Source organism: Polypterus senegalus, chromosome 8, assembly GCF_016835505.1.
Source record: "Polypterus senegalus isolate Bchr_013 chromosome 8, ASM1683550v1, whole genome shotgun sequence".
NCBI lineage: Eukaryota > Metazoa > Chordata > Cladistia > Polypteriformes > Polypteridae > Polypterus > Polypterus senegalus.
The window spans coordinates 156,042,547-156,069,528 of NC_053161.1; the positions used below are offsets into that span (position 1 = coordinate 156,042,547).

Consider the following 26,982-nt stretch of genomic DNA (forward strand, 5'->3'; position numbering starts at 1 on the left):
CAAGAGCTCAGTGACATTGACAGCTGTTATAAATGATGATAAATGGTGCTTTCTTTACTCTCCATACTATGCCCTGAATTTGAGAAAGTTCTGACACTTCTTTTCTTTGTGTGCTTATAGTATACATGCCATTACCTCTAACTCACTAAAGTACGCTTGCTCGTTGCTTAACTATAACTTTACTGCTGCTTCCTTGTCTGTGTTATAAAAGGTGCAACTGCCAGAGAGGAAGTTACGACCAGTAGTATGTTCTAGTAATGTATGACATCAGAATGCAAAAAATTAGAACGAGTATCAGGGACAATTTCAAAACCTGTTTTACCTGGGTTTGTCAAAGCTTGCTTTGTTATTACGCTTGATTTTATTCAGTTGTCCAAACTGTATTTATTGAATCAATCTGGAATATGACAAGAAGGCTATGTTGAAATTTTGTTTTCTCTGCAAAGTGCATTGTGATTGGGGTTAAGACTGGGATACTAACCTTTTTTTTTTTCCTTAAATGGTTTTCCATCTCAATTTAGGTAAATATTTCAGAAGTTGTTTCTTTTCTAAATATCATCACTGGAGCTGCACAGTATTGGAAGATCCACAAATAACAGGCGAGTGTCTGTGTGCTGGTGAGGTTGTTTCTTTTTCAGTACTTGATGTTAAATTCTTGAGTCTTGCTAGGCAGAAGAGAAGTGATCAGAGTTTTGCCCCAGAATATTCCTTTTCAAATTTAAGTATGGGATCAAAATTCTCTGAAGCTACTGAATTATTTGTCAATATTGCATCATGACTGAGATGAAGTTGTGATCCAGCTACTTTTAGATTTTGTCTGAAATTACAGAATTGACATGGTTTCACTAACCTTTTTTGTTTTTGGGTGCATCATGACAGGAGTGAACTTCACTCATTACTCATGACACTTTACGCACTTTGTATTATCCTAAATATCCCAAGCCAGATCTACGTAATACTGGTATTCCTCCTAAAAATGTCTCTGTATTTGTAGCTCACAGGAGATGATGATATTTAGCAAGAAATCATGATGGGCCAAAAAGCTATTTTGATAAATGCTTTTGAACCAAAAACAAATGGAAAAATTACATTTTTTTTGATCCATCTCTATCAGATCTCATACTGCATATTGTGGTATGTTTCTGAAGATAACTATTGGATGAAAATCGCTTTCCACATTCAGAACAGCAATATGGTTTTTCTCCAGTGTGAATTCTTGTGTGTGTCTTAAGTTGACTATTCGTGGAGAATTGTTTACCACACTCAGAACAGCAATACGGCTTCTCTCCAGTATGAATTCTTCTATGAGTCTGAAGGGTGCCACTGTTAACAAATCGTTTTCCACATTCAGAACAATAGTACAGCTTCTCACCAGTATGAATTCTAGTGTGCTTCTGGAGACTACCACTGGTGGTGAATTGTTTTCCACACTGAGAACAACAATATGGCTTCTCTCCAGTATGAATTCTCATGTGAGTCTGTAGATTTCTGCTATGCAGGAATTGTTTGCCACATTCAGAACAGCAATATGGTTTCTCACCAGTGTGAAATCTTTTGTGCAACTGAAGTTTACTGCGGTTAACAAATTGTTTGCCACATTCAGAACAGCAACACAGCTTCTCTCCAGTATGAATTCTTGCATGGATCTTAAGATGGTTAATTTGTAAGAATCGCTTTCCACATTCCAAACAGCAATGTGGCTTCTCTCCAGTATGAATTCTTGTGTGAGCCTGAAGAGTGTTCATTTGTAAAAATCGTTTGCCACATTCAGAACAGCAATATGGCTTCTCTCCAGTGTGAATTCTGGTGTGGGTCAAAAGATACCTGCTTCGTAGGAATTGTTTGCCACATTCAGTACAGTTATATGGCTTCTCTCCAGTATGAATTCTAGTGTGAACCTGAAGATGACTACGCCACAAGAATTGCTTGCCACATTCAGAACAGCTGTATGTCTTCTTTTCAGCTTGACTGCACTTGTCATCATTGCATTTCAGTTTCTGTTTAAACCTTTTCTTCTGCTCTTGGAAGACTGAGGAAGCAGATGAATTTGTCTTGTACATTTGCTGTTGAGTGTTTATATCATCTATCCTTGTTAGTTTCACAACAGGCAGAGGACTACAGTGCAATCTGGCTGAAGTCAAATTCTCTAACCCAGATGTTTTCAGATTTCCATTTTTTTTTGTTTGTCGTGGTCTGTGCTGCAGTGATGTCTGAGGTAATGAAGATGGAGCAAAGCTGCAAATCTCTTTTAAATCTGTAAAAAAAAATATATATATAAAAATATATATTAAAACTTTAGAGATTGAATACACAAAATGTTTCTAAATTAAAAATAGACATATTTGCGAAAAGCAACATGTTACTTCCTAAAATGACTCAGGTTAGGTTAGGTTGGGGAGAGCATGCATTGATACAGAGTGTTGCCGCACCCATCCCAAGACAAAACAGCTTGGGATCCTGGTTGGCAGCCCCCCAGACACACCAGTCCAGTTCCACCCTCCGGAAATGACTGTTTATCTGCCACAGCCAGGTGTTATGTGGACGTCCCTTTGGCCTGATCCAGCCACCCTGGTCCTCAACAATCACTTATATTAAAATATTACTTTCGACATCTAAAGCTTCACTAATGATGTACATTTAGTGTTTACATATTTGTTTTTAGCACCCCTGACAATTGCGTGTCTCTGTGACTATGAGCATCTCTTACAGCCTAAGATTCCGTATCATTTGATTCGCTTTGTATCTCAAATATGAGCTGACCACAGGTACGGTATGTTTGGCCAGGATAGATGTTTTGAAATATATGAAAAAAAACACAAATTATGCATTTTTATTTCCAGTGGGGTAAAAATTACAATAACAAAAGTCTTTTTTACCCTTAAAAGTGCAGTGAAATTGTTCTACTTTATTAAATTATGCCAAGAAGATTTAACAAGTCTAATTTAATTTGCCTGCAAATGGCAGAATGTCCTCAATGCAGAATGAAAAAGTCTAGGAAACGGAATTGGATCAGGTCCAGCTCCACCTTTTAAAAATCTTTGTTCAACTATTTAAGGTGAAGGATACATGATTTTACATGTATTATATAGTACGTACTAAATAATTACTTAGGTGTGCAATAATATGCAATCCAAGATAAGGTGTCTTCTTCAATGTGGGGAATCACAGTTTCCGTATGAAATAGTCTTAACCAGTGGCATGTTTTCCCAGCCTGGTGGGATGGTATAATCAGTCTTACCAGCAATGCAATGTGTAGCCAATGACTTTCTTTATTATATCTAAAATTATGAGATAATCTGCTGTAATTATGGGTCCTGTTATGGCTCATTGTTAGTTGAACACAGAAATCTTACTCTGGTACTATGGAATACACAATACATCAGCTCTGGAGGATGTTATTACTTAGGATATGCATACATCAAGTAGACAAATCACATTATGCGCGGATACAAACCCTGCAAACAAAAGCCATGCCACCTTCTATCGTACAAGCATCAGGCAGAGCATCCACTTTTTGTGACAGATGCACACAGACAATGTGTGGGAAAAACCACAACAGCTTCACTTGAATACTCCCCCCTCCTGCTGAATGGTGACTAACTGCATGCCAAACACCTCCTCCCTTTGACCCCTGCAAACTCTGATGGGAATTAAAGGCTTATCAGTGAACTGTGCTACAGGTTCAGTGCCACGACATGCTTGTCCATACACAAACAGAACATCCTCAAACAAACTCTGGTAATCCTTTAGGAAAGGGCCTCTTCTTCACTGCCCTACCCTACCACTTTTCTGTGCTACTGTTTAGCTAATGAAAAGTCAAATCAGGACACATTGAAATGATCTCCTAGGTGTTTTGTTATAAGAAGCCCCCCATGGCACAGACAGATGACCTAGTACACATTTTGACTTTCAGTAATTTACACAATTGGAATCTTTTTTCAAAAAACAACCGAATATCTGAAAAAGACATCACTAAGCGATATTACATATATGATATCAGCCCCAGGCGAAACACATGTTATTTACTCTTTAAATTATTTGGCAGGTACTATATAACATGTCTATGATCTGCTTCTTGTAGCTGGGAGGACATGGCAGATGTCTGCTGACTGGCCAACAAACCACAAGCGTTACCTGGTAGGTAACCACCAAAATAATCAGTTTGCGATCAGACCCATATATATTGTGAGGGACAGTATGCTGGGGCCAGTGTCCCGGCTGGAGTTGGTTTGGGGTTATTACCTGGACAAGACGGCCATAACAATGAAGGACAGGGGAGAGCAGTAATTCCTACTTTTTGTCTCCCTCTATAGGCTATATGTCAGCAATCAGACGATCACAGGGAATGACGGGACTTGTAGTCTGGTGGCACAGCTCTGCTGGGGTCCGCGGGTGCTGCAGGCAGTTGCACTCCTTATTATGTGACTCTTCCGTAAGGCCAGGAAGTGCTTCCAACGTTCATCCAAAGTACTCTTTGGTCCTCCATAAAAGGGAAGGCATTGCCTTGTCCAGGAAAGTCAGAGCCAAGAGCAGAGACAGGCAAAACTCACCTTGAGGAGTAACAGTGAGAAGAAGAGAGAGAGGAAGAACCCCCTCCAGTGGTTAAATTGTTGTACAAAAAGGTATTTTGCAATAAACCCCCCTTTTATTTGAACCTGGGATTGTGTGCATTTGTATGGGGATATATAGTATATTAAAAGTACCAGTGAGGTAAGAAGTCTATCTAGATTTAGTATTTTGAAATAAGAATACAAGGATTAAAAGTGACAGAAACATTAGAATCTAGTGACCATAACATAACACATTTCACAGTGTTTTGGCAGAGTGAAAAATACTGAATATTGGAAGATAAAGCTATCCTTATATATAATTTGATACTATCCGTATGTATGGTGTTCGCATCAATACCCTGCATGTATGGTGTTCGTGTCAATACCTCGACTCAATACAAGTAAGAACCACGCAATGGGACTCTGCCTCTGTAGTTAGAACATAACATGGCAGACGTGGATGCAGTATTACATGATTGGCTAAGAATGTTTGAATACTTCTGTGTCGCCGGTGGATGGCCAAGTATAGTAAGTCGGTGTTGGTTCGAGCAGATAACAGTAAGTTCGGTTGGTTTTTGGAATGTTGGTTTGGGTGGGCGTACTTTCCAGGACTAACATCGTCAACTGACTTAAATCCTTCGACAGCTCCGGAACCGTAAGTAATTTAGAACGTATCGCCATTTGTTTGGTACGTCGAAGTCTATCTTTGGGCAGTTCGGTTTTGGCATCTGTCCTTCTGACATCTATTGGCAAACTGAGTAATGACGGCTGGGTATTAACAACGGTTATTGTTTAAATTTTAGCCAATCTCAGATCTAAAATGACCACGCCAACATAATTATTACTCTGACTCTGATTTGAGTCGTAAAATACGGTTTGTTTTGAAAATTTGTCTGCCGGAAAAAATCAAATGAGGTGCGCCGAAGAGCTGAGTTCACGTCTCACAGCCCCGTTTAAACAGCCAGCTCTTCATTACATCAGCCGAAAAGGTCTATTTTAAGTACAAATCAGTGCCATGATAACAAAATCATTTCAAGGACTTAAAAAAACAAATAATTCTTTGCAGAGAAAGTATGGATTTCACAAACGTAGAATTTGTAGCCTGATTCGATCGGGCTCCCAGTCACTAGTTACATTTAATTTTAGAAGGGCAAATTCTGACAAAGCCTCAGAAAGATAAAATGGGATAAGCCTTTACTGTAAGTTTAGGGACATTAGAGAAGATGCGAGGAAGATTTAAAATAATGTGTTGCATGACAAGTTTATAACAAAATTTTGAAGGAGTATAGACGTCCATGGTGGATAAGTAAGGAGCTTTAAAAGAGGTTCCAAAAAAAAAAAAAAAAATGTCTAAAGCATATATGACTAGTAACTCCACTGCTAACCATTGGGTGTATGAGAACAATGACTTAAAAGGATACTAGGAAAGCTAAAATGTAGTTATAGATAAAATATTGCATAAAAAGTGAAAGCTGACACAAATAGATTGTTTTAATATCTCAGTAGTACATGAACAGTCAAGAAGTAGGTTGGGAATGGTTAATTTAAGACAATATAAAGACAATGAAACAGGAAATGATTTGAACTTACACTTGGAGGTCTGAAGAAGTTGATAAACTCCCAAAAGTAAAAACTACTACCAAGCTGGTACTTACTGATTTGGAAATTTTAGCTGGAAAAAGTACTGCTTACGTTTATATTAAAATATTATACAGTTATATAAAAAGCTGATTGAGTAGATTCAATTAACTACAGGTTAGTACATTTTATATCAATTAAGGTAAATTAATGACAGAAAATATTATGGAAAAGACTGAGTATCATATGGTTTGAACAGTAGTGTTATTGGCTAAAAACATGAAGCAAAGGGTTATGGTGTAAAGAACCTTTTAATAATTAGCCAATGTTAAAAGTGGCATCCCTCAGAGGTCAGTGCTGAGGATGCTGCTATTTTTAATATAAATAAAATAATCTGGATAGGAATATCAATTAATAGCTGGTTAAACTGTAGATGATACCAAACTAGATGGAATGGCAGATTAGACAGAATCAGCAAAATTGTTACAAAGCAACTCCAACAGCAAACAGGCTTGGGCAGATTTGTGATTACGCAAAAGTAAAGCATTACACGTACAGTAAGTTAAAATGTTAGATGTGAATACTCAATGGAAGGCATGAAACTTGAAAGTAAACCTCATGAGAACGAGTCATAGTGGACTCGTCGCTATCTAGGCAGTGTACAGAAGTGATTGAGAAGGCCAATAGGATATTTGGTTTTGTATCACAAAGTGTAGAGTACAAATCAAAGGAGGCTATATTTAAGTTATATAATGCACTGATGAGGCCTCACCTAGTACAGTTTTGGCCTCCATGTTACAAAAAAGACATCAGCGCTACAGACAGTCCAAAGACTAACAACTAGGCTGGTTTTGGCACTAAGGGGTATGAGCTATGAAGAGAGATTGAAGGAGCAGCAAACGGAGATTAAGAGGTAACACGATCAAAGTGTTTAAAATTATGAAAGGAATTAGTACAGTGAATCCCAGCTGTTACTTTAAAATAAATTCTGCATCAAGAACAGACACATGGTTTAAAATTTAAGGGCAGATTTTACAAAAATTAGAAGTTTTTCTTCACATAAAGAACTACTAAAGGCTCTACTAAGAAAACAAGACTACTAGGCTCTAGACAAAAACATACTTTGGAACCACTTGCTCCTAAAATGAAACATTTTGGAGAAAAATTGCTTTTCTAGTTACCCTATTATAGAAATGAAATAGTTTGCATTAACTTAAAAAAAGACTTACTGTGTCCTCCATTACATGTCTGTAGATCTCTGCCCTTTTATTCTAAAATTCTTACAACCCCTGATCATGTCATCTTGCTCTATTATTGTTATTTCCTCCGTTTTCACCTCTGAATCTTGCCGGACTCTAAAAGCCTGTGATGATGCAGGTTCTTCTCTATGCTCCCATCTCCTTTTTAGGCACTCTTGAACCCGACACCATCAGTAATGTCACCGGATGAGCTGATCAGTGAAATGAATCAAGGGGATGGTGCAAAAAGGTGCAAAAGTGCTTTTATTTAAAAACAGCAAAACCTAAAACCAAAGTGTTCAACTAACTAGTGCAGTGCATCACAAAGTCATTAAATAAATAATCAATTAAAAGCAAGTGAGATTGTGGAGGTTAAAACCCAATAAAGAAATCAATCCTTTAAAAACAAGGTTAAAACAATGGCTGAAAGCAGTCCTTTAAGACAAAACCCAAAGCCTTCTTTCTACCTGGCAGCTCCCCTGCTTCTCCCATCCAGGCTATACACCAGGGGAGCCGCCCTATCTGCAGCTGACCTTCTTCCAGTCTGTAGCCTTGTGGTCCCTGGCTCCGTATGGCTCTCCAGACAGACTTAGGTTCCCCAGCAACCAGGGTGCTCACGCTGGGGCTTCCACCACCCAAGCCTGACTCCCGCTAACTTTTGCTGAAGGCCAACCACCTTCCGGTCACTCCTGCTCCTCTAAAGCGCTCTTCCAGCTGCCACCCTAAAACCCCCCTCACAGACACTAAACCCCCAAGTGTCGGCCACACACTCTTCTCCCGTCTGCCTGATATTATAGTGAGCCTGTTCTAACTCGCTCACTCACACCGACTCCTTCTCTTACTGCCTCTCTTTCTTCCTCCTTTAACCTCCAACCTCTCAATCCGATTTTTTTTTCTTCTCTGCACTCGCACTCCTACTATATATAATGGGGATGTGGCTCAGGTGTGGCGATTAGCAGCTCCCAGCATCAATTACAGATGCGGATGATTCCTCACCTGTGCACATAAATGAGAAAACGACTGCCTCATATAGCATCAGAAAAACGCTCCGGCCATACTACCACTTTCCCTCTTTAAACCACGAGTACAGCGATTATTTATTTAAAACTGGCCTTTTCTTCTGAGCCGTGCACCTGCTAGGCCACAAAGCCCTTAACCTGGATATTCTGAAATGGCACACAGCTGTACCTAGAACTCGCTGTCTTGCAACATTTTTAGTCGTCTGTCTGTCCACTTTCTGTGCATCACCCTGGACAAAATCATGAATTTGGGTAAGCAAATCTAATTCAGTGTATTATATGGCTTCCCAAAGCTTTCCATTTCTCAATGGCTTTTCTTTAATACTTATTTTCATGACACAGATTTTAATAGTAGCCACAGCGTGAGGCAAAAATCAGGGCATTCTTCTAAAGTGTAAGACTTGGATGTGAAATTTCTCCCATCACACGTACACCAGAAGAAGTATGCCAACAATATACAATTGCATTATTTCTACCAGATACAGTGCATCCAGAAAGTATTCACAGCGCATCACTTTTTCCACATTTTGTTATGTTACAGCCTTATTCCAAAATGGATTAAATTCATTTTTTTCTCAGAATTCTACACACAACACCCCATAAAGACAACGTGAAAAAAGTTTAATCGAGGTTTTTGCAAATTTATTAAAAATAAAAAAATTGAGAAAGCACGTGTACATAAGTATTCACAGCCTTTGTCATGAAACTCAAAATTGAGCTCAGGTGCATCCTTGTTTCCCCTGATCACACTTGAGATGTTTCTGCAGCTTAATTGGAGTCCACCTGTGGTAAATTCAGTCGATTGGACATGATTTGGAAAGGCACACACCTGTCTATATAAGGTCTCACAGTTGACAGTTCATGTCAGAGCACAAACCAAGCATGAAGTCAAAGGAATTGTCTGTAGACCTCCAAGACAGGATTGTCTCGAGGCACAAATCTGGGGAAGGTTACAGAAAAATTTCTGCTGCTTTGAAGGTCCCAATGAGCACAGTGGCCTCCATCATCCTTAAGTGGAAGAAGTTCGAAACCACCAGGATTTTTCCTAGAGCTGGCCGGCCATCTAAACTGAGCGATCGGGGGAGAAGGGCCTTAGTCAGGGAGGTGACCAAGAACCTGATGGTCACTCTGTCAGAGCTCCAGAGGTCCTCTGTGGAGAGAGGAAAACCTTCCAGAAGGACAACCATCTCTGCAGCAATCCACCAATCAGGCCTGTATGGTAGAGTGGCCAGACGGAAGCCACTCTTTAGTAAAAGGCACATGGCAGCCCGCCTGGAGTTTGCCAAAAGGCACCTGAAAAACTCTCAGACCATGAGAAACAAAATTCTCTGCTCTGATAAGACAAAGATTGAACTCTTTGGTGTGAATGCCAGGCGTCACGTTTGGAGGAAACCAGGCACCGCTCATCACCAGGCCAATACCATCCGTACAGTGAAGCATGGTGGTGGTGGCAGCATCATGCTGTGGGAATGTTTTTCAGCGGCAGAAACTGGGAGACTAGTCAGGATAAAGGGAAAGATGACTGCAGCAATGTACAGAGACATCCTGGATGAAAACCTGCTCCAGAGCACTCTTGACCTCGGACTGGGGCAACCGTTCATCTTTCAGCAGGACAACGACCCTAAGCACACAGCCAAGATATCAAAGGAGTGGCTTCAGGACAACTCTGTGAATGTCCTTGAGTGGCCCAGCCAGAGCCCAGACTTGAATCCGATTGAACATCTCTTGAGAGATCTTAAAATGGCTGTGCACCGACACTTCCCATTCAACCTGATGGAGCTTGAGAGGTGCTGCAAAAAGGAATGGGCGAAACTGGCCAAGGATAAGTGTGCCAAGCTTGTGGCATCATATTCAAAAAGACTTGAGGCTGTAATTGCTGCCAAAGGTGCATCGACAAAGTACAGATTTGTGCCTCAAGGCAATCCTGTTTCGGAGGTCTGCAGAAAATTCCTTTGACTTCATGCTTGGTTTGTGCTCTGACATGAACTGTCAACTGTGGGACCTTATATAGACAGGTGTGTGCCTTTCCAAATCATGTCTAATTAACTGAATTTACCACAGGTGGACTCCAATTAAGCTGCAGAAACATCTCAAGGATGATCAGGGGAAACAGGATGTACCTGAGCTCAATTTTGAGCTTCATGGCAAAGGCTGTGAATACTTATGTACATGTGATTTCTCGTTTATTTTTTTATTTTTAATAAATTTGCAAAAACCTCAAGTAAACTTTTTTCATGTTGTCATTTTGGGGTGTTGTGTGTAGAATTTTGAGGAAAAAAAATGAATTTAACCCATTTTGGAATAAGGCTGTAACATAACAAAATGTGGAAAAAGTGATGCGCTGTGAATACTTTCCGGATGCACTGTATAACTCGCTGTCTTGCAACATTTTTAGCCATCTGTCTGTCCACTTTCTGTGCATTACCCTGGACAAAATCATGAATTTGGGTAAGCAATTCTAATTCAGTGTATTATATGGATTCCCAAAGCTTTCCATTTCTCAATGGCTTTTCTTTCATACTTATTTTCATGACACAGATTTTAATTGTTGCCACAGCGTGAGGCAAAAATCAGGGCATTCTGCTTAAGTGTAAGACTTGGATGTGAAATTTCTCCCATCACAAGTACACCAGAAGAAGTATGCCAACAATATACAATTGCATTATTTCTACCAGATACCGTAGTTCCACTGTCTTTAATAATTGACATGCAATTTTCCCTTGCAGACCCGCACGGGGTTTGCACTTTTAAGTTTGTCTGCAACGCCAAAGAATCCAACACATGAGGTGTTATTATCATGTGTCCACATTACATCCATTACAATCCTTTTCATTTGCAAGATTTGGGAGGTACATTTTGTGAACAGTAGTTCCTTGCAGGCTGCATTAAACTTTATTTTTAGTTAATTAAATAATTCAGTTATTTTCGGTGTGCTAAATATGCTTCAGTACTGTAGACTGAACATTATGATCATGTAATGAATGCTGTATAACATTAGCAATGGCATCTATCTCACTTCACTTATTTGTGAAGAAGTTACTCCTCAAATGATAAATCACTTTGTGATGGGTGTTTTCTCCTCCTATGGATGCAAAATCAGTTCAAATAGCCATCTACCAACCAACCAACCAGCCTATAAAACAGCTAAAGTCCATGCTGTGGGAAGTCAAGTATAATAATAATGTCTGTGGTGCATGCATACGGATGAATTACCTTTATACATATGACTAGCTGTGGATATAGATGGGGAAAAAAGTTTTTAAAGGTAAACGTAAATAATGGCAGATAAAAATATGATCACGTATCACCCTGGAAAAAGTAAGTTGTGTGTCCGTCACAAATGGTGACTAAAATTTAATTACCGTCACAAATTAAATTTCTTTGTTGCATTTGTATTTTACTGACAGTCTAGTGCCCTATTTTAGGGACCTTCAAATTATGTCTTGATATTATCTTGAGCAATCTAGGTGGATAGGATGGACAAGATTATTGGGATGAATGGCTTGTTCTCATCACAATAGTTCTAATGTTAAAAAAGTAAGTTTATGATTCTATTTTTTGCAATTGAAGTTTTTAGTATCTTGACTTGATGTTAACCTGGACAAATGTAGAGAAATAGTATGTATGAGCTTGTCGGGCAGAATAGACTGTTCTTGTCGCAGATTTTATTTTTAAATGCTCTAGAGTATATTCAAAATTCTGATTTTTCACAGGGGGACGGCACCTTAATGCCCATCGCTGATAAAACACTTAAGAGAAATAAAAAAATAAGCAACTGCCTGGGATACAGGAGATGTTTCATAAAAGTCTGTTACATTCTACCCCATGCAGTGATGTATAATTTATACCTGACAAATACCATTTGATTTGCTGATTTGATTGTGTGTAATCTGATTATAAAAAATGATTGTAAGGAAAAATCAATACTGCATTATAAAGAGCTTGAAGTTACAGTGGCGTACAAAAGTTTGGGCTCCTCTGCTTAAAATGCCTGTTACTGTAAATAGTTAAGTGAACGGTAGATGAACCGATCAGCAAAAGGCATAAAGTTAAAGAAGACACATTTCTTTCAGCATTTTATGCAAGATTAATGTATTGTTTTTGTTTTGTACAATCACAAAATGATAAAAGGAAAGGAGCACCATGCACAAGTTTGGGCACCCCAAGATATTTGAGGTCTCCAATAACTTTTCCCAAGGTTTCACACTTTCATTAGCTCGTTAGGACTATGGCTTGTTCACAGTCATTGCTAGGTAACCCCAGGTGATGCAAAATGTCAAAGCTGTATAAATTCTTTGACTCCTCAAACGTCCCAACTGACGTTCCAACTATCAGGAGCCATTGGCTACTCTAAGCAGCTGCCTAGCACTCCGAAATATAAAAGAATTGACACTCACAAAACAGGAGAAGGCTACAGGTACAAAGCAAAATGTTTTCAGGTAGCTGTTCCATCAGTTCGTAATGTTATTAAGAAATAGCAGTTAACAGGAAAAGTTGAAGTCTGGAAAACTTTTGGAAAAGATTGCTCTTTGGATTTCTAGGAAGGCAAATAAAAACCCACGTTTGACTGCAAAAGACCTTCAGGAAGATTTAGCAGGCTCTGGAGTGGTGGTCTACTACCCTACTGTGCAGCGACACCCGAATAAATATGACCTTCACGATACAGTCAGCAGAAAAAAAACTTTCCTGCGTACTAGCAACAAAATTCTGCGGATGAAGTTTGCAAACGAACATCTAAACAAGTCATGTGGACTGATTAAGTCAAAACAGCACTTCTTGGCCATGATGTGCAGAGGTATGTTTGGAGAAAAAAAGGCTGCATTCCAAGAAAAGAACACACTTCAAACTACTAATCATGGCGGTGGATCGATCAGGCTTTGGGCTTGTGTTGCAGCCAGTGGCACAGGGAACATGTCATTGGTAGAAAAAAGAATTGAGTCAAATAACTACCAGCAAATTCTGGAAGCAAACATCAAACCATCTAAAAAAGTTGAAGATAAAAAGTGGATGGAACCAACAATAAGATAATGATCTGAAATAAACCTCAAAATTTACAAGGCACAAGCTCACAGTCTCGCCACCTGAGCATCATTGAAAATCTGTGGATTGATCTCAAAAGAGAAGTGCATGTAAGACGGCCCAAGGATCTTGCAAAATCAGAAGGCTTTTGTAAGGACGAATGGATGAAAACACCCCAAGTAACAACAGAAAGACTCTTAGCCAACTACAAAAACCATTTTCAAGGTGTGATACTTGCCTAAGGGGGTGTTGCTAAGTACTGACGATATTAGGAGCCCAAACATTTCATTTTTTTGGTATTTTGTACCTATGAATGATGGAAATAAAAATGTAATCTTGCTTACAATATTAAAGAAATGTGTCATCTTTAACTTAATTCATTTTGGTGATCATTTGATCTTCTGCTCACTTAACCATTCACAGTAACATACATTTTAAGCAAGGGGGGGCCAAATTTTTGCATGCCACTGTATCTTTTCTTGTTCCTGCAAAAGAGCAGCTGGCCAGTATCAGGCATTATTCAAATATACAAAGGGGAACCCAAATATTTCCAGAATTGGTCAAGTGAATAGGGTGAAGTTATCAATAATGCCACTAGGTATCACATGCCTAAAGTTTTGTTTAACTGCCTGCCAAGCAGCATTGTGCAAAGATGACCGAGAGGCGCATTTCTGACATTTATTTCACAATTGTAGATGACCTTGTCAATTGTTTTTTCCCTGCAAGATGAAAAAAAGCATATCAGGTCATATTGAACATTAAGATAATAATGATATAATTTTTGAACATCAACAGACTTGTTAATAAAGAGTTTGGAAGTGAACAGCAACCTTGCACTAAACTACTGAGCATCTGGAAGAAAACATATAGAGCAGTGGTGCAGGCAAAACTGCCTTTTGCATCATGACAGTGCGCCTGCACACAATGCATCATCAGTCAGAGATTTTGACCAAAAACAATTTGGTTGCTACTTTGCACCCCCACCCCCCTGAAACTGCCCATCTCCAGTATGGGGCCTGTCCATACTTATTTTAGTTGCTTTTAAGTCTCCTCATCACTCTTTGTGCTAAGAATAAAGCAGGACCCAATATTATGGAAGAATTGATATAATGTCATTAAGAGACATTTTGGTTTTGCACCATTCCCAACCCAGGCTCACAGCTTTTGGTGGGAGAAGAAAGGAAGTATATCTGGACAGTGAGTGCTATTCCATCATTACCACTGAGCGGTACTTTTTTTAACTTCATTGTGAGTAAACCCTGACTGTTTAAGGTGATTATAGATTAAGTTATCCCACTGAATGAGAGCTTCTGTAGCAATGCGCATCACTACATTTATTAGCCAATGTGAAGAAAAATGAATGTCAGATTGGCATTTTTCATAAAAAAAAAGAGAACTTTGCCTGAAAGACTTCTCAAGGCATTCAAAGGGCAACACCATATGAAAAAGCGATCGACCATTATTATGGTGATTGAATCTTGTTTTCACAGTGGGTAACGGAAGTCCGTCTACCAGTAGTGGAAGTCAAAAAGCAAACAGGAGGTGAGAAAGGCACCTCGCAATGATCTGAGAATCAGGATTTATATATATACATTGTCACGCACATGCGAATAGGGGGTCGCGGAAGGACCTAAACTGTAGGGTGAAGGCGCATGCCAGAAGGGATTGCCAGGGTACTAACCGCTCTATCTTTACTTCTGCAGAAAGAAAGACGGAACTACTGCCATGAATCTGCCACGTCTACCTGATCACGCGTCACCACTTCTGCCCTTCCTCTGTCAACCTCTGATGATGTCATCAATCCCAGAATCCATCTCGGTTCCTTCCCAGCATTCATCTCAATTTATTTCTGGTTCCTCACCATAAATACTGCCCCCTCTCCGCCATTCTGGCAGTCTCTGTTAGATGCAATTATCTTGTACATATATCATATACATACACACACACACACACACACACACACATATATATATATATATATATATATATAAACATATACATACACAACCTTAATATTTACATGCTCAGTACAGTACTCACGGCAAAGCTTTTATGAATTATAAGAAAAGTAGCACAATACACTTACAGGTTCGCCTCGGATAATGCAGAACCTTGGTAAATTGGAGTTATACTGTACTGTATTATTTTTAGTGTCAATGTTTGTACCATCTGTTTAGTTTAGTTTATGGACATCATCAAATTCTTGGAAGTTGCACATTTTGACTGTATACTTGTATGTTAGTATTAGTTCTACTTGCAGAGGACCCAAAGTGTGTTGAAGAGAGGAACAGAAAGGTAAGGAAAATACACAAAACTTATTACCTATTTAAACAACTAGGAATTACCAGTTCTTTTGTCTTCTTTCTATACTCTGCGTTAATAAGGTACATAGCACTGTATTTATTTCTCCTTGGCCAAAGATGGACAATTATCTTGTGCTTGGTTTGTTTTAGACTTCTTTCATACTCTTTACAATTTTATTGTCACTAATTTAGGAAAAGCAATATAAAATTACTTAAACTTTAAAATGGTGGCTCCTGCCACTGCTTCACTTTGACATCACATAAATTTCCCTGTAGCATCAAGCTCCTGTGTGTGCTTTTAATACCTGTAAAAACCAAGTTACTGCAATTGACGCTAGAACTTTGGGAAAATTAAAACCAATAAATTGTGCTTGGAAAAATGGTCTGCTTAATTACAAACTAGTAAGTATATCAGTGGGGCAGCACGGATACTGCTACTTCTTCACAGATGCATTGTTTTATGTTCACCTACCATGACTGGTCACAGATAGATAGATAGATAGATAGATAGATAGATAGATAGATAGATAGATAGATAGATAGATAGATAGATAGATAGATAGATAGATAGATAGATAGATAGATAGATAGATAGATAGATAGATAGATAGATAGATAGATAGATAGATAGATAGATAGATAGATAGATAGATAGATAGATAGATAGATAGATAGATAGATACTTTATTAATCCCAAGGGGAAATTCACACTGCTGGAAAGGCTGCCACTCCGATGCGGCGCCGGAAATGAAATGATTGTACAAAATTTGTATGTAATCCCGGTGTCTAAATGGGGTTTCCTCCCCATATCCCCAAATAAGTGCTAATTAATTTAACTGGCAACTCCATATATTATTGTAAAAGTGTGTGGGCTCAGTGATAGACTGGACCTGCTTCCTCTCTTGTGACTGGCAAAGCAAGGATAGGCTCTGGTTACCATGGGTTCCATAAATTGGGTCAAACAGGTTTGAAAATATAATGTTATGGCACACTAAGGGAATAATGATGTGGTTTACATAACCTTTATATTTTCAGCAGAAAATTCATAGATCATAAAAAAAAAATTTCAGGTTCAGTATAAATCCAAGTGAACACCCTTCAGGGTATACAACATCAATCCCAAGAACTGGCACCTACCTTCACTTGGAAGACTTAGAAATGACGATTCCACGGTCCTCTTCACGTCAGACTCCAAAGATTCCAATTTTACATGGACTGAATGATTTGGTCTGTGGCCTAATCCAGGCACATCTTCATGTGGACACAGATGCTGAGGGACGAATTCCAATTTAATATCTTCTTCCTTGACACTATTTACAATTTCAGTTTTCTGCATGTCAGTGCTATCAGATATTGGAGGAGATTCTTCTTTAATATCGATTGCCACCAACTCACAACCTCCCTCCTTAATTTTGGCACTCTGATGCTGCATAGATTCCCATCCACAGTCCTCTTCCTTAATGTTCACACATATTTGCTCCATGGTATTATCTGTTACAGTAAGTAGCAGTTTCCTTTTTTATCCTCTGTAGACAGAACAGAATAGAAAATATTACAGAATTACAGCAAAAATCATTGAACACAACCAAGTTGACTTCTTCCAACCTTTCTTCCTACCTTATTGCTCTCTACACTTGAATGAAGCGAACTTCTTTAGAAACAGTGCAGAAGAGAGGTTTTATGTAACGATTATGATACAGAAACCAAAATTGCACTTAGTACTGTATTCCAGATTTGGCGTCAAGGTTTGTTATTACGTTTCTCTCTTGATTTTTACTCCACATGGTAATTGTACTATACAACCCAACATCCAGTTACAGTACAGTATATGTTTTAATGACTTCTGTATACTTATTGTTGTACCATAGGACCCTCTAGCTTCACAATATTTCTATTTGTAAATTTTATAGCTTTACATTTCTTCTTCTGTAGCTATATTTAAACTATGTTCCCAACGTATAAGTTTTGATATATAACTTTCTCTGCTGCATAATGCAGCCCTTTTCTGAAGTTTCTCCAGATGTACAGTAAGTATCTGTAGGTACTTACCGACATGAGGGTATCTGTAAATTAAATTTGTGTCATCTACCAATTTTATTTGGGCGGCATGGCAGCTGCTTTAGTTAGCACTGCTGCCTCACAGATTCTGCATCCTGGTTTTAAATCCCATGCCTAATTATTTTCTGTGAGGTCTTTGCACATTCCTCTCGTCTGTATGGGATTTCGTCCGGACAAATATCCCCAAAAACATTTATGATAACTGGCAACTTTAAATGTACCCCATGATGGTGTCAGTGAAAGGGGGCCCTACGACGGGCTGGCATGCTTGTTCAAAGCTAGTTTCTGGCTTGCGCAGAATGCTGCTAGACAGGCTCCAGTCCCTAACAATCTTGAACTGGATTAAACAGGAGTTAGAATTCATATTATACTATGCAAATTTAACTAAGCAATTACATCTTTACTCAGATCTTTACCAAAAAACTGAAAGATCGGCAGACTTTGTATTAAATCCTAGTGGCACTCAACTTTTTAGTTAACAAAAACCAGTTTACGAAAGGTTCAGCATAAAGTGTTATTTACTCATCGTGAATTACTTTGGCACGTGTCCCTACACTTTTTCTGGAAACTCTGCCTTTTTGTAATATGTTGACTACTGCCTCATGATGCAAAGCACCAAAGGCTTTTGCAAAGCGGAGGTAAATAATATGGTATTGTCTTTCACACCAAAATATTTCTGTTACTTCCTCATAAAGCTTCAATTTGTGGTACAGTCTCACCTATTTAAACCTATCCGATTACTTACTAACACACTAATATTGGATTAACATTGCAGACAAGATAGAGAACAAACTACAGTGAATAACTTAAAATCTTTTACAAACCTGAAATCAGAACAGCATGAAAACAAAATTAAGCGAGAATGTGGGGCTCTACAAATGGTAAATGGTGAAAACTCCATTAGCACACAAATGCAGTGTTCTTGCCATGCAAATGTGTGAATCCAAAACCAATTATGAAGAATATTTTATCAACACTTGTCACTATTAACATCTGTACTAAAAAAAAAAAACTTTATATTTAAAAAAAAACAAAAAAAAACTGTTTTGCATGAACTGTGACACTAGAACTACCTGTGAAAGCTCATTAACATGTTAAGTATCTCATCATCTCAATGTGCAACTACAAAACTGTATATCGTTTAGACTTTAATGTCTCCAAAATGAAACAAGCCCAACTCATCTCTAACAATAAAGAAATTGATCCTTGTGTTTGGGTAAAACAGTAACTCTTTCAAAATAACACAAATTAAGTTGAATTCATTAAAATATGTTTGATTTCTTACCACCTTTTTTTTTTCTCATGTTGCATATTCTTTAGATTTTATTACAATTATTTTCACTTATAATGAGACTACATAAATGCAATCGACATATATACACACACATATATATATATATATATATACACACACACATATATATATATATATATATATATATATATATATATATATATATATATATATATATATATATATATATAAAAATAAAGTATTGGGATATAATGATAGCAGCATTCTGGCCTAGATGCAAATCTCCAAATCCATCTCCCAAAGATCAAGATAAGGCAACCTTAACGTCCCGTTGATAAGAATATCCATGCGACCACAGACTGGACTGAAGGTTGTGTGACTGCTCACTTTACAATACAAATGACCGGGACTTGTTAAAGAAGTTAAATTGAAATGTGAGCACTGACAGCATTAAGCGGATTGGGCACGTGCATTAGGTATACAGAGGGACAGTACACATTCTTACAGCGCCTATATGGCAAAACAGGAGACGGTGGAGGAATCAGCCTTCACGTACCGCTAGACGGCTGTCACGTAAGGTAAGTCTCAAAAACCACACATACTGTCTCCTCGCTGCTTTGCGCCATTGATAGTTAATACTTAAGTCGCCACCACAGGAGTGCTAAAAACCCACTTAATAAGACACCACGTACTAAGGAGAAAATAAAAAACTGAAAGACTTGCATGATTTAGGCATAACACCCCATCAATCCAAACTCAAAGCAGACTACCACCAGAACCGTTACGAAGGTGTCAGATCGCTGTGGATTTCAGTACTTCTTTGATTTAACACAGGCGCCATCAAGGAGCAACTGTTTACGCTCACGTTCTGGCCACGCCCCCTTGTTCACACTGTGTCTTACGATTTAACAAATTCCCATCTGTAATTCCAAATATTGAGATTTTGTTTCAGCATGGTACCCTGTGCTGTCTTCTTGAGAAGTAAAAATCAAGTCCAAATGTGCCTCCCTTTTAGGAAATTGTAGCTTCACCAAGTTACACGATACACTTGATTAAAATAGGTAGGAGATACAGTGGTTCCGTACTAACTTGACGTTCGACATTCGCACTTTGAAGATCTGTATCCTGACAATGCAAATCATGTCGTACTTTAGTGTTGCAAAAAGTGAAGTTTTTAATTTCATAAAAACAAACACCCATCCCACCCTTGTTTTTCTAAAAATAAGAAGCATTCAAAACGCAATAAAACACTGGAATTAGTGCAAAATGCACATATAATCGACACCAATATGTACTACAAAATTTGAGCATTTATTTATAGCTTTAATATTTTTTCTTAACATATCTGAATATTTTTTAAATAATAAATGATGTACAGTGATCCCTCGCTATATCGCACTTCGACTTTCGCGGCCTCACTCTATCGCGGATTTTAAATGTAAACATATCTAAATATATATCACGGATTTTTCACTGGTTCGCGGATTTCTGCGGACAATGGGTCTTTTAATTTATGGTACATGCTTCCTCAGTTGGTTTGCCCAGTTGATTTCATACAAGGGACACTAATAGAGAATGGCCGAGAAACTACCCAATCAGAGCACGTATTACGTATTAAATAAAACTCCTCAATGATATACGATATGCTTCCTGCGCGGTGCTTCGCATACTTAAAAGCTCTAACAGCACCTATTGATTTTTTGATTGTTTGCTTTTCTCGGTCTCTCTCACTCTCTCTGACATTTTCTGCTCCTGACGGAGGGGGTGTGAGCAGAGGGGCTGTTTACACAGAGGCTGTTTGCCTAGAGGATACGGATGCTCCTCTAAAAAATGCTGAAAGACTACCTTCACATTGCTCCCTTCCTTGCGGCCACTTTATCGCGGTGCTTTGCATACTTCAAAATGCCCAATAGCACAGTCTTTGTTGTAGAAGCTAAAACTGACATCCTTTCCAGACTTGTGTACCTAATGTGTTTCTCATAACAATTTTTCTTTGTATTAAATCTATGACCCTTATAAATTTACACGTAAAAGACCCTCGACTTCTGAGGAAATTATTTACAATAAGAATTGCAAAAGCAGTTACTCACTCTTAAGTTACTGTTTCAGAAATAATTAGAATGATTTATCATTCCTGAACACTGTACCTATACACTGTATCTCCTAACCATTTACCTTCATGGGGATATATGGAATGTAAAGTTCAACAAATTGCGAAAAATTAAAGAAAACAATGGGCATCATAGTCACGCTTTCAAATGGAAATAGAAATATGCGATTCTTGGGCTCTTTTACCCCATTATAATCCCCACCCTTGTGCCTTCTTCTCAAGGCAGAGGAGTGTAACATTTGATGAGCTGTAAAAAGTGACATCAAATATTCACAATTTTTTTTTTTTTACTGTAGATTACTAACTGTATTATCAGACACTGATGTTACTGCTTTCAAATGAATTAGAATGATAGGTCACTTCGGAATACTTTTATCAATTTACCAAACCTCAGACTATATACTTTCAAAGTTAATAAGTACAATATTTGGCAGGCTGCAAAGAAAAAATAAAAGATTCACAGATTACTTATTGAACTTCTAGGTGCCATGCTGGTGGCTGCCTTTAACAGGAGTTCTCTCCTTCTTTCTTGTTCCCCCTTTTTTTTGAAGCAACCTATTATATTTTCCAAATATTAAACAATTTATTTATTTATTGCTTACATTAAGATATGGCATCTGGCTTGTTACTATTAACTTTAAATAGTGCTGGGCAGTATGACCAAAAAATTCTATATCACGGTATTTTTCAAAATTATACCAGTTCCACGGTATTCAACAATATTTTTTTCCCCATGCAAGAGTGGAAGTTAACCACATTTTCCATTGCAATTACTCCAGTAGACTGGCTAAGAATGACCTATGCCACTGTCATGAGAATTGTACATTGTACAAAAAAACATTTTTATGTGCACAAAAGTATTAATACAGGTTTGCATGGCCCCATAAAGTGATAATTTTCAAGGGGGGGCGCAAATGAAGAGAATGAATCACACTGCATGACAGTTGCAGTCAAAATATAGAACCTTTATATTGAACAAACTTTGCAAACAACTTAAACTATAATTCTGACAACATATTTTCAACCATCCAAAGAGGTATTTAGACTTAGTAAAACATCCAGAGGTGCTGGTCAAAAGTTGTATTGCACTGAACCTGTCCTTGAAAAGGAATAAATAGTAAATTTTTTTGTAAACCAACAATACTTTCTGTTAATGCTAACAATTTCTGTCCACTGACACGTTAAATTGACTTTTTAAACAACTTTACCACCATTAAACTGCATAAAATTTAAACTAATAAATAATAACATAGAAATAATAGTGCAACTTCCAGTAATAATACTATTACTTCAAGGCTTCAAGTGCAACTTGGTGATGATATCTTTACCAACTGATCCATCATATTGCAAACTGCAATAATATGGCCCTTGCTTCAAGCTAAGTTAAATATATAAATAATAAAATTGCAACTTGCATTTATAATACTATTTGTGGTATAGCGGGTCCGCGGCTTCAAAAACAAAACATGGACAGCTTTTAAATCCAGTTAGCCGAGTCCATCTCCGTGGGCGTGATTGCACGACCATGGGGAGTTGAAGAGGTAATTGGGGCGAGTTGCACCTGCACATGCGGGTGTGATCATTCTCAATTGCTTCATTGGCTTCCTAAGGCATGTGATTAAGGAGCAGCGTCCACAGAGACATACATTTATGGGCCAGCAGGATAGGGGGAAGAGAAGATAGAACAGAAGGAGGTTAAAGAAGGGAAAAGGCAGTCATGGGAGACTAACCAGACACAAGGAAGGAGAAGGCAGCACGAGCTGGGGCTCCGTGAGGGAACGCAGGCTGAGGCGCTCTAGGGGCTGGTTCTTCCCACTGACTAAGTGTGTAGAGTGGGGCGAGCGAGATGTAAGGCAATAATAATAATAATAATTCATTTTATTTATAAGGCATTTCACATTAGTAGTAAATCTCACTCAAGTGTTACATAAAAATATTTAACAAAGACAAAACAAGATAAAAACAGAGATAAAACAACAATAAATAGTGCCATTCTTGTTAATATGCTTTCCTAAATAAAAAAATGAGTCTTTAGCCGTTTTTTTAAAACAACCCACAATCTGTTGTGTTCTCAAGTTCTCTGGTTGCGCATTCCAGAGGAAGACAGGAGGTGTGCCAACCTCGGACGGTCTGGCTGCACAATGTGGCAGCAGCCATGCCGGGGGTCAGAAGAAAGGAGTTTGTGCTGCAGAGGCTCCGCTGGCAACACCAGGGATGGATGAGCCAGGGAGACAGAAGGTGGTGGGCTGAGATCAGGTGAAGAGAGAGACTACATTTTAACTGTTTATATATTATGGATTTTATAATAATAACTATCAATGGTGTTTGTTTAACAGACTCCCATGTAGGAAGAGGGCATCTGTAGGGGACCGGCATCATCACACTATTACACAGTACCCAGGTACATTACACAGTATTCAAGTATTGCAGGAAAAAAAAAAAAAGTACTACTTGGCTTGCAGTATTATCCAGTACAATAGAAACAGCAGTCACACATTTTAAAATAATAATGGTCCACATCTGACCTTTTAAAACCAAAGCATCTCCAGACAACAGACATGACTCCCTTTTTCAGCAAAAGTTCTTCTGTGTCACCATGTTCAACTTTATCGTCTGCTACAGCTTCAGCTTTGGAATGTTGTCTGTCCATTTTCACCGCACAATATCTCCACTAATACATGTATTCCGAGTATTTAGCGGTGTAGGGGTGAAAAAGGTCCCCCACTTAAACAGTGTCCTGCTGCGCCACGTTACGAACATTGTTTAGGCAATTTAAGCCAGTGTTGCGGTATAAGAAAAATCTACATCATAAAAATAAAAAACGGTTTTCGGTATTAACTAGTATACCTCCCTGCACTAACTTTAAATGAATGTTTGAATTAAAGATACGCTGCTGTCATTGCAAATGTAGCCACAAGTGCTCAGCCCCTCTCAACTGCCATCTGGAAGAGCTGCAAACTTCAAAGTTTTCACAATGAGAGTAAAGAGGATTGAAGAATTTGAAGGTTATCTAGGTCTATAACATCTGAGAATGTAACAGACTGTGAGAATGTAAAGCAGAATATATTACAGGGGTGGACAAATTAGTAGTCTGAATGGCCGGTTCTACCAGTTTTTAATTACAGGCAACCAAACAACAAACTTGCAAAGCTCGGCAGACTACCAGAGGTTCCGAATCTTTAATTCATACAGTATTTTATCAATCAAAAACAATTTGATAAAACACCCATACCTTAATGTAAGATCATAAGTTTGGGGTTGGTTTTTAATGACAGCTGCTTATAGCGAGACAGACTTGTTGTAACCACCTTCCATAGACGGGTTTATATTTGATGCAACCACCTGTTTGCAAGGGCAGCAAAGCAAAAATGACATCAGATGTAGCAACATTCACAGTGTTGCACTATGCACAGAATTTTTTCTAACTACACGGTGGGACCTATATGGTAAATTTTCAAGACAGGTTGGTTACGTGGGTTCTAGAATGATGAATGAAGGGCTTAATATGATGCAACAGGTCATCAAACACGCAAAAATATTTGAAGTGCATCTCTTCATCACATATGTCACCCACTCCTGAAAATATTTTACTTGCTCATCCTTTACTGCTTTTGGTTAAAAGGTCTACATGCACACAAACACACACAATAGTGAGCAATATAGCAGAACTATGTAGCAAGCAAGAGAAACTATAGTGTTAACTGTAAAGCAGTTGGGGTAGTGATTGCAAGAATACCAAAAGTGTATAATATATGTTTACTGTGATATAAATTAAGTAATAATTAACACAATCTTTGTCATGGATTAAAAAACATAGAGACAGAACAATGATAACAGTTCCATTACTGCTTTAATAATATATACAGTATAAGAGAAAGGAATCATAATTACAAGCAGCATTATAACAAAAGTAAAAATAACTTTTCAAATACCAAAAAAAATGCGGAAAACATTCTGAGAAGTGGTGATGACTGCAGGGATCGGACAGCATTAAAACTAAGTCAAAGAACGTACTGTACTTTATGCAGAGAGCATCCAGAAACCACAAAGAAAACGTGGGCCCTTGTTTTCAAGAAAAACTAATAAAAAGGTTTACAGTTTACTGTACTACTCAGCCTGCTATATTTACCAACTGCTGCAGTAGTACAGCAGTCAGTCAGTCATTCTCCAACCCACTATATCCTAACACAGGGTTACGGAGTCTGCTGGAGCCAATCCCAGCCAACACAGGGCGAAAGGCAGTAACAAATCCCTGGGCAGGGCGCCATCCCACCGCAGGGCACACACACACACACTAGGGACAATTTAGGATCACCAATGCACCTAACTTGCATGTCTTTGGACTGTGGGAGGAAACCCACGCAGACACGGGGAGAACATGCAAACTCCACGCTGGGAGGACCCGGGAAGCAAACCCAGGTCTCCTCACTGCGAGGTAGCAGCGCTACCACTGCGCCACCGTGCCGCCCCGCAGTACAGAGTAATTTCAGGAAATGTTGAATCAGTGTACATTTTTGTTTTTAAGTTGTACAAATAAACATTTTCGACCAAGATGCTTACTTAAAGCTGAGAAAAGGACCTACATTAAGCAGCATATTCAGCAGCTTCTTAATCACAGTTAATGGCCTGAATGTTCCAACAATGCTCCTGTACCACATTGTCAAGTGTTCAGCCATAGGAAATGGTCATTATTAACCTTTGGAAATCATAGGACCATACTCCATTACAGACATATCTTTCCTTATGCATTCACAGGAGGGGCATGAGATGAAAATTATAAAAAACAAAATATGCTCACAATTAACCAATATGTACTGTGTGCTCCTAACAGATACACTGGAGGTTGCGAAAATACTCCCTATAGTTTTTCAAGGCACGGACATCAAAAAGTTAATGTTTGAATTGTTTTTTTTTCCGGTTTCTACACCGTACACTGGACAATGATATATGTTATATTATTAAAAATAATCCGTTATGTTCACAAATATATACAGGCTGTGATTATGTTCACAAGGCATATACAGGGTGGTCCACATCTAATTATGCAATTTTCATTACGCTATAACTTATTAAGTTTATTACTCCGAGCCTGTATCCAACTGATTAGAGGACAAGTGGGACATTACATGGAAAATCTGTGAATTAATTCAATGTAAGTCCATTTCCGTTTATTACAAGATATTTCGAAATTCTTTCGTCTTGTATTGTTTTCCTGCATTGCATTAAAAATTGCATAATTTGATCTGGACCACCCTATAGTAAACAACGGTTTTGACTTTATGCATATTTTGCACGGATGTCGGTATTTTATTGCGGTTTGATAGGTTCTTTGGCTCTTTTACAAAAAAAATAAGGGCTTCTTTAGAGAAAAAATTGCACAGATGTTCATATTGTTTGTTTTGATTACATTATAATTTCCTTGTCGGACAAAGTGCGAATGTCAAACGTCAAGCTAAATCTACTTCCGGTTATTACCGTTATACTTATTTCCGTAGGAACATGATACGAATTTATATTCAACATTCGTATACGTCTTAGGGTCCTTTAAAGTAGGTTACGTTAAAGAATGTGGAAATGACAAGTGTGGCCCCATCCACCAAAAGCTGCAATTCATCGATACCCGAGTGCGAGTCCTCCCAACAAAGTAAACAGAAGGGCGTTCGCGGACATCATGATAAACCAGTGCTACCGCAGTGTCATTTCTTATTTCACTTCGCACTCACATGATGTAACTACTTACCTTTACTCTTAAGGGGCTTCCATCTACTGGTGTCTGAACACGAAACAATAAATTTGCGAATGAAGCTAATTAATAAGCGACACGACACCGCCCACTCGACCTGACAGTTCAA

At 38.3% G+C, this 26,982-nt stretch overlaps 1 protein-coding gene across 1 annotated transcript; it reads right to left on the reverse strand.

Moving 5' to 3' along the window:
- Positions 1-366: 366 nt before the first annotated feature.
- On the reverse strand, positions 367-26,982 carry LOC120533196 (zinc finger protein 501-like). The gene is made up of 3 exons (XM_039759947.1): positions 26,871-26,982; positions 16,845-17,233; positions 367-2,254 (listed from the first exon to the last, which is right to left on the reverse strand). The coding sequence occupies exons 2-3, from the start codon at positions 17,188-17,190 to the stop codon at positions 1,086-1,088; spliced, it is 1,515 nt and encodes a 504-aa protein (XP_039615881.1). The 5' UTR covers positions 17,191-17,233; positions 26,871-26,982; the 3' UTR covers positions 367-1,085.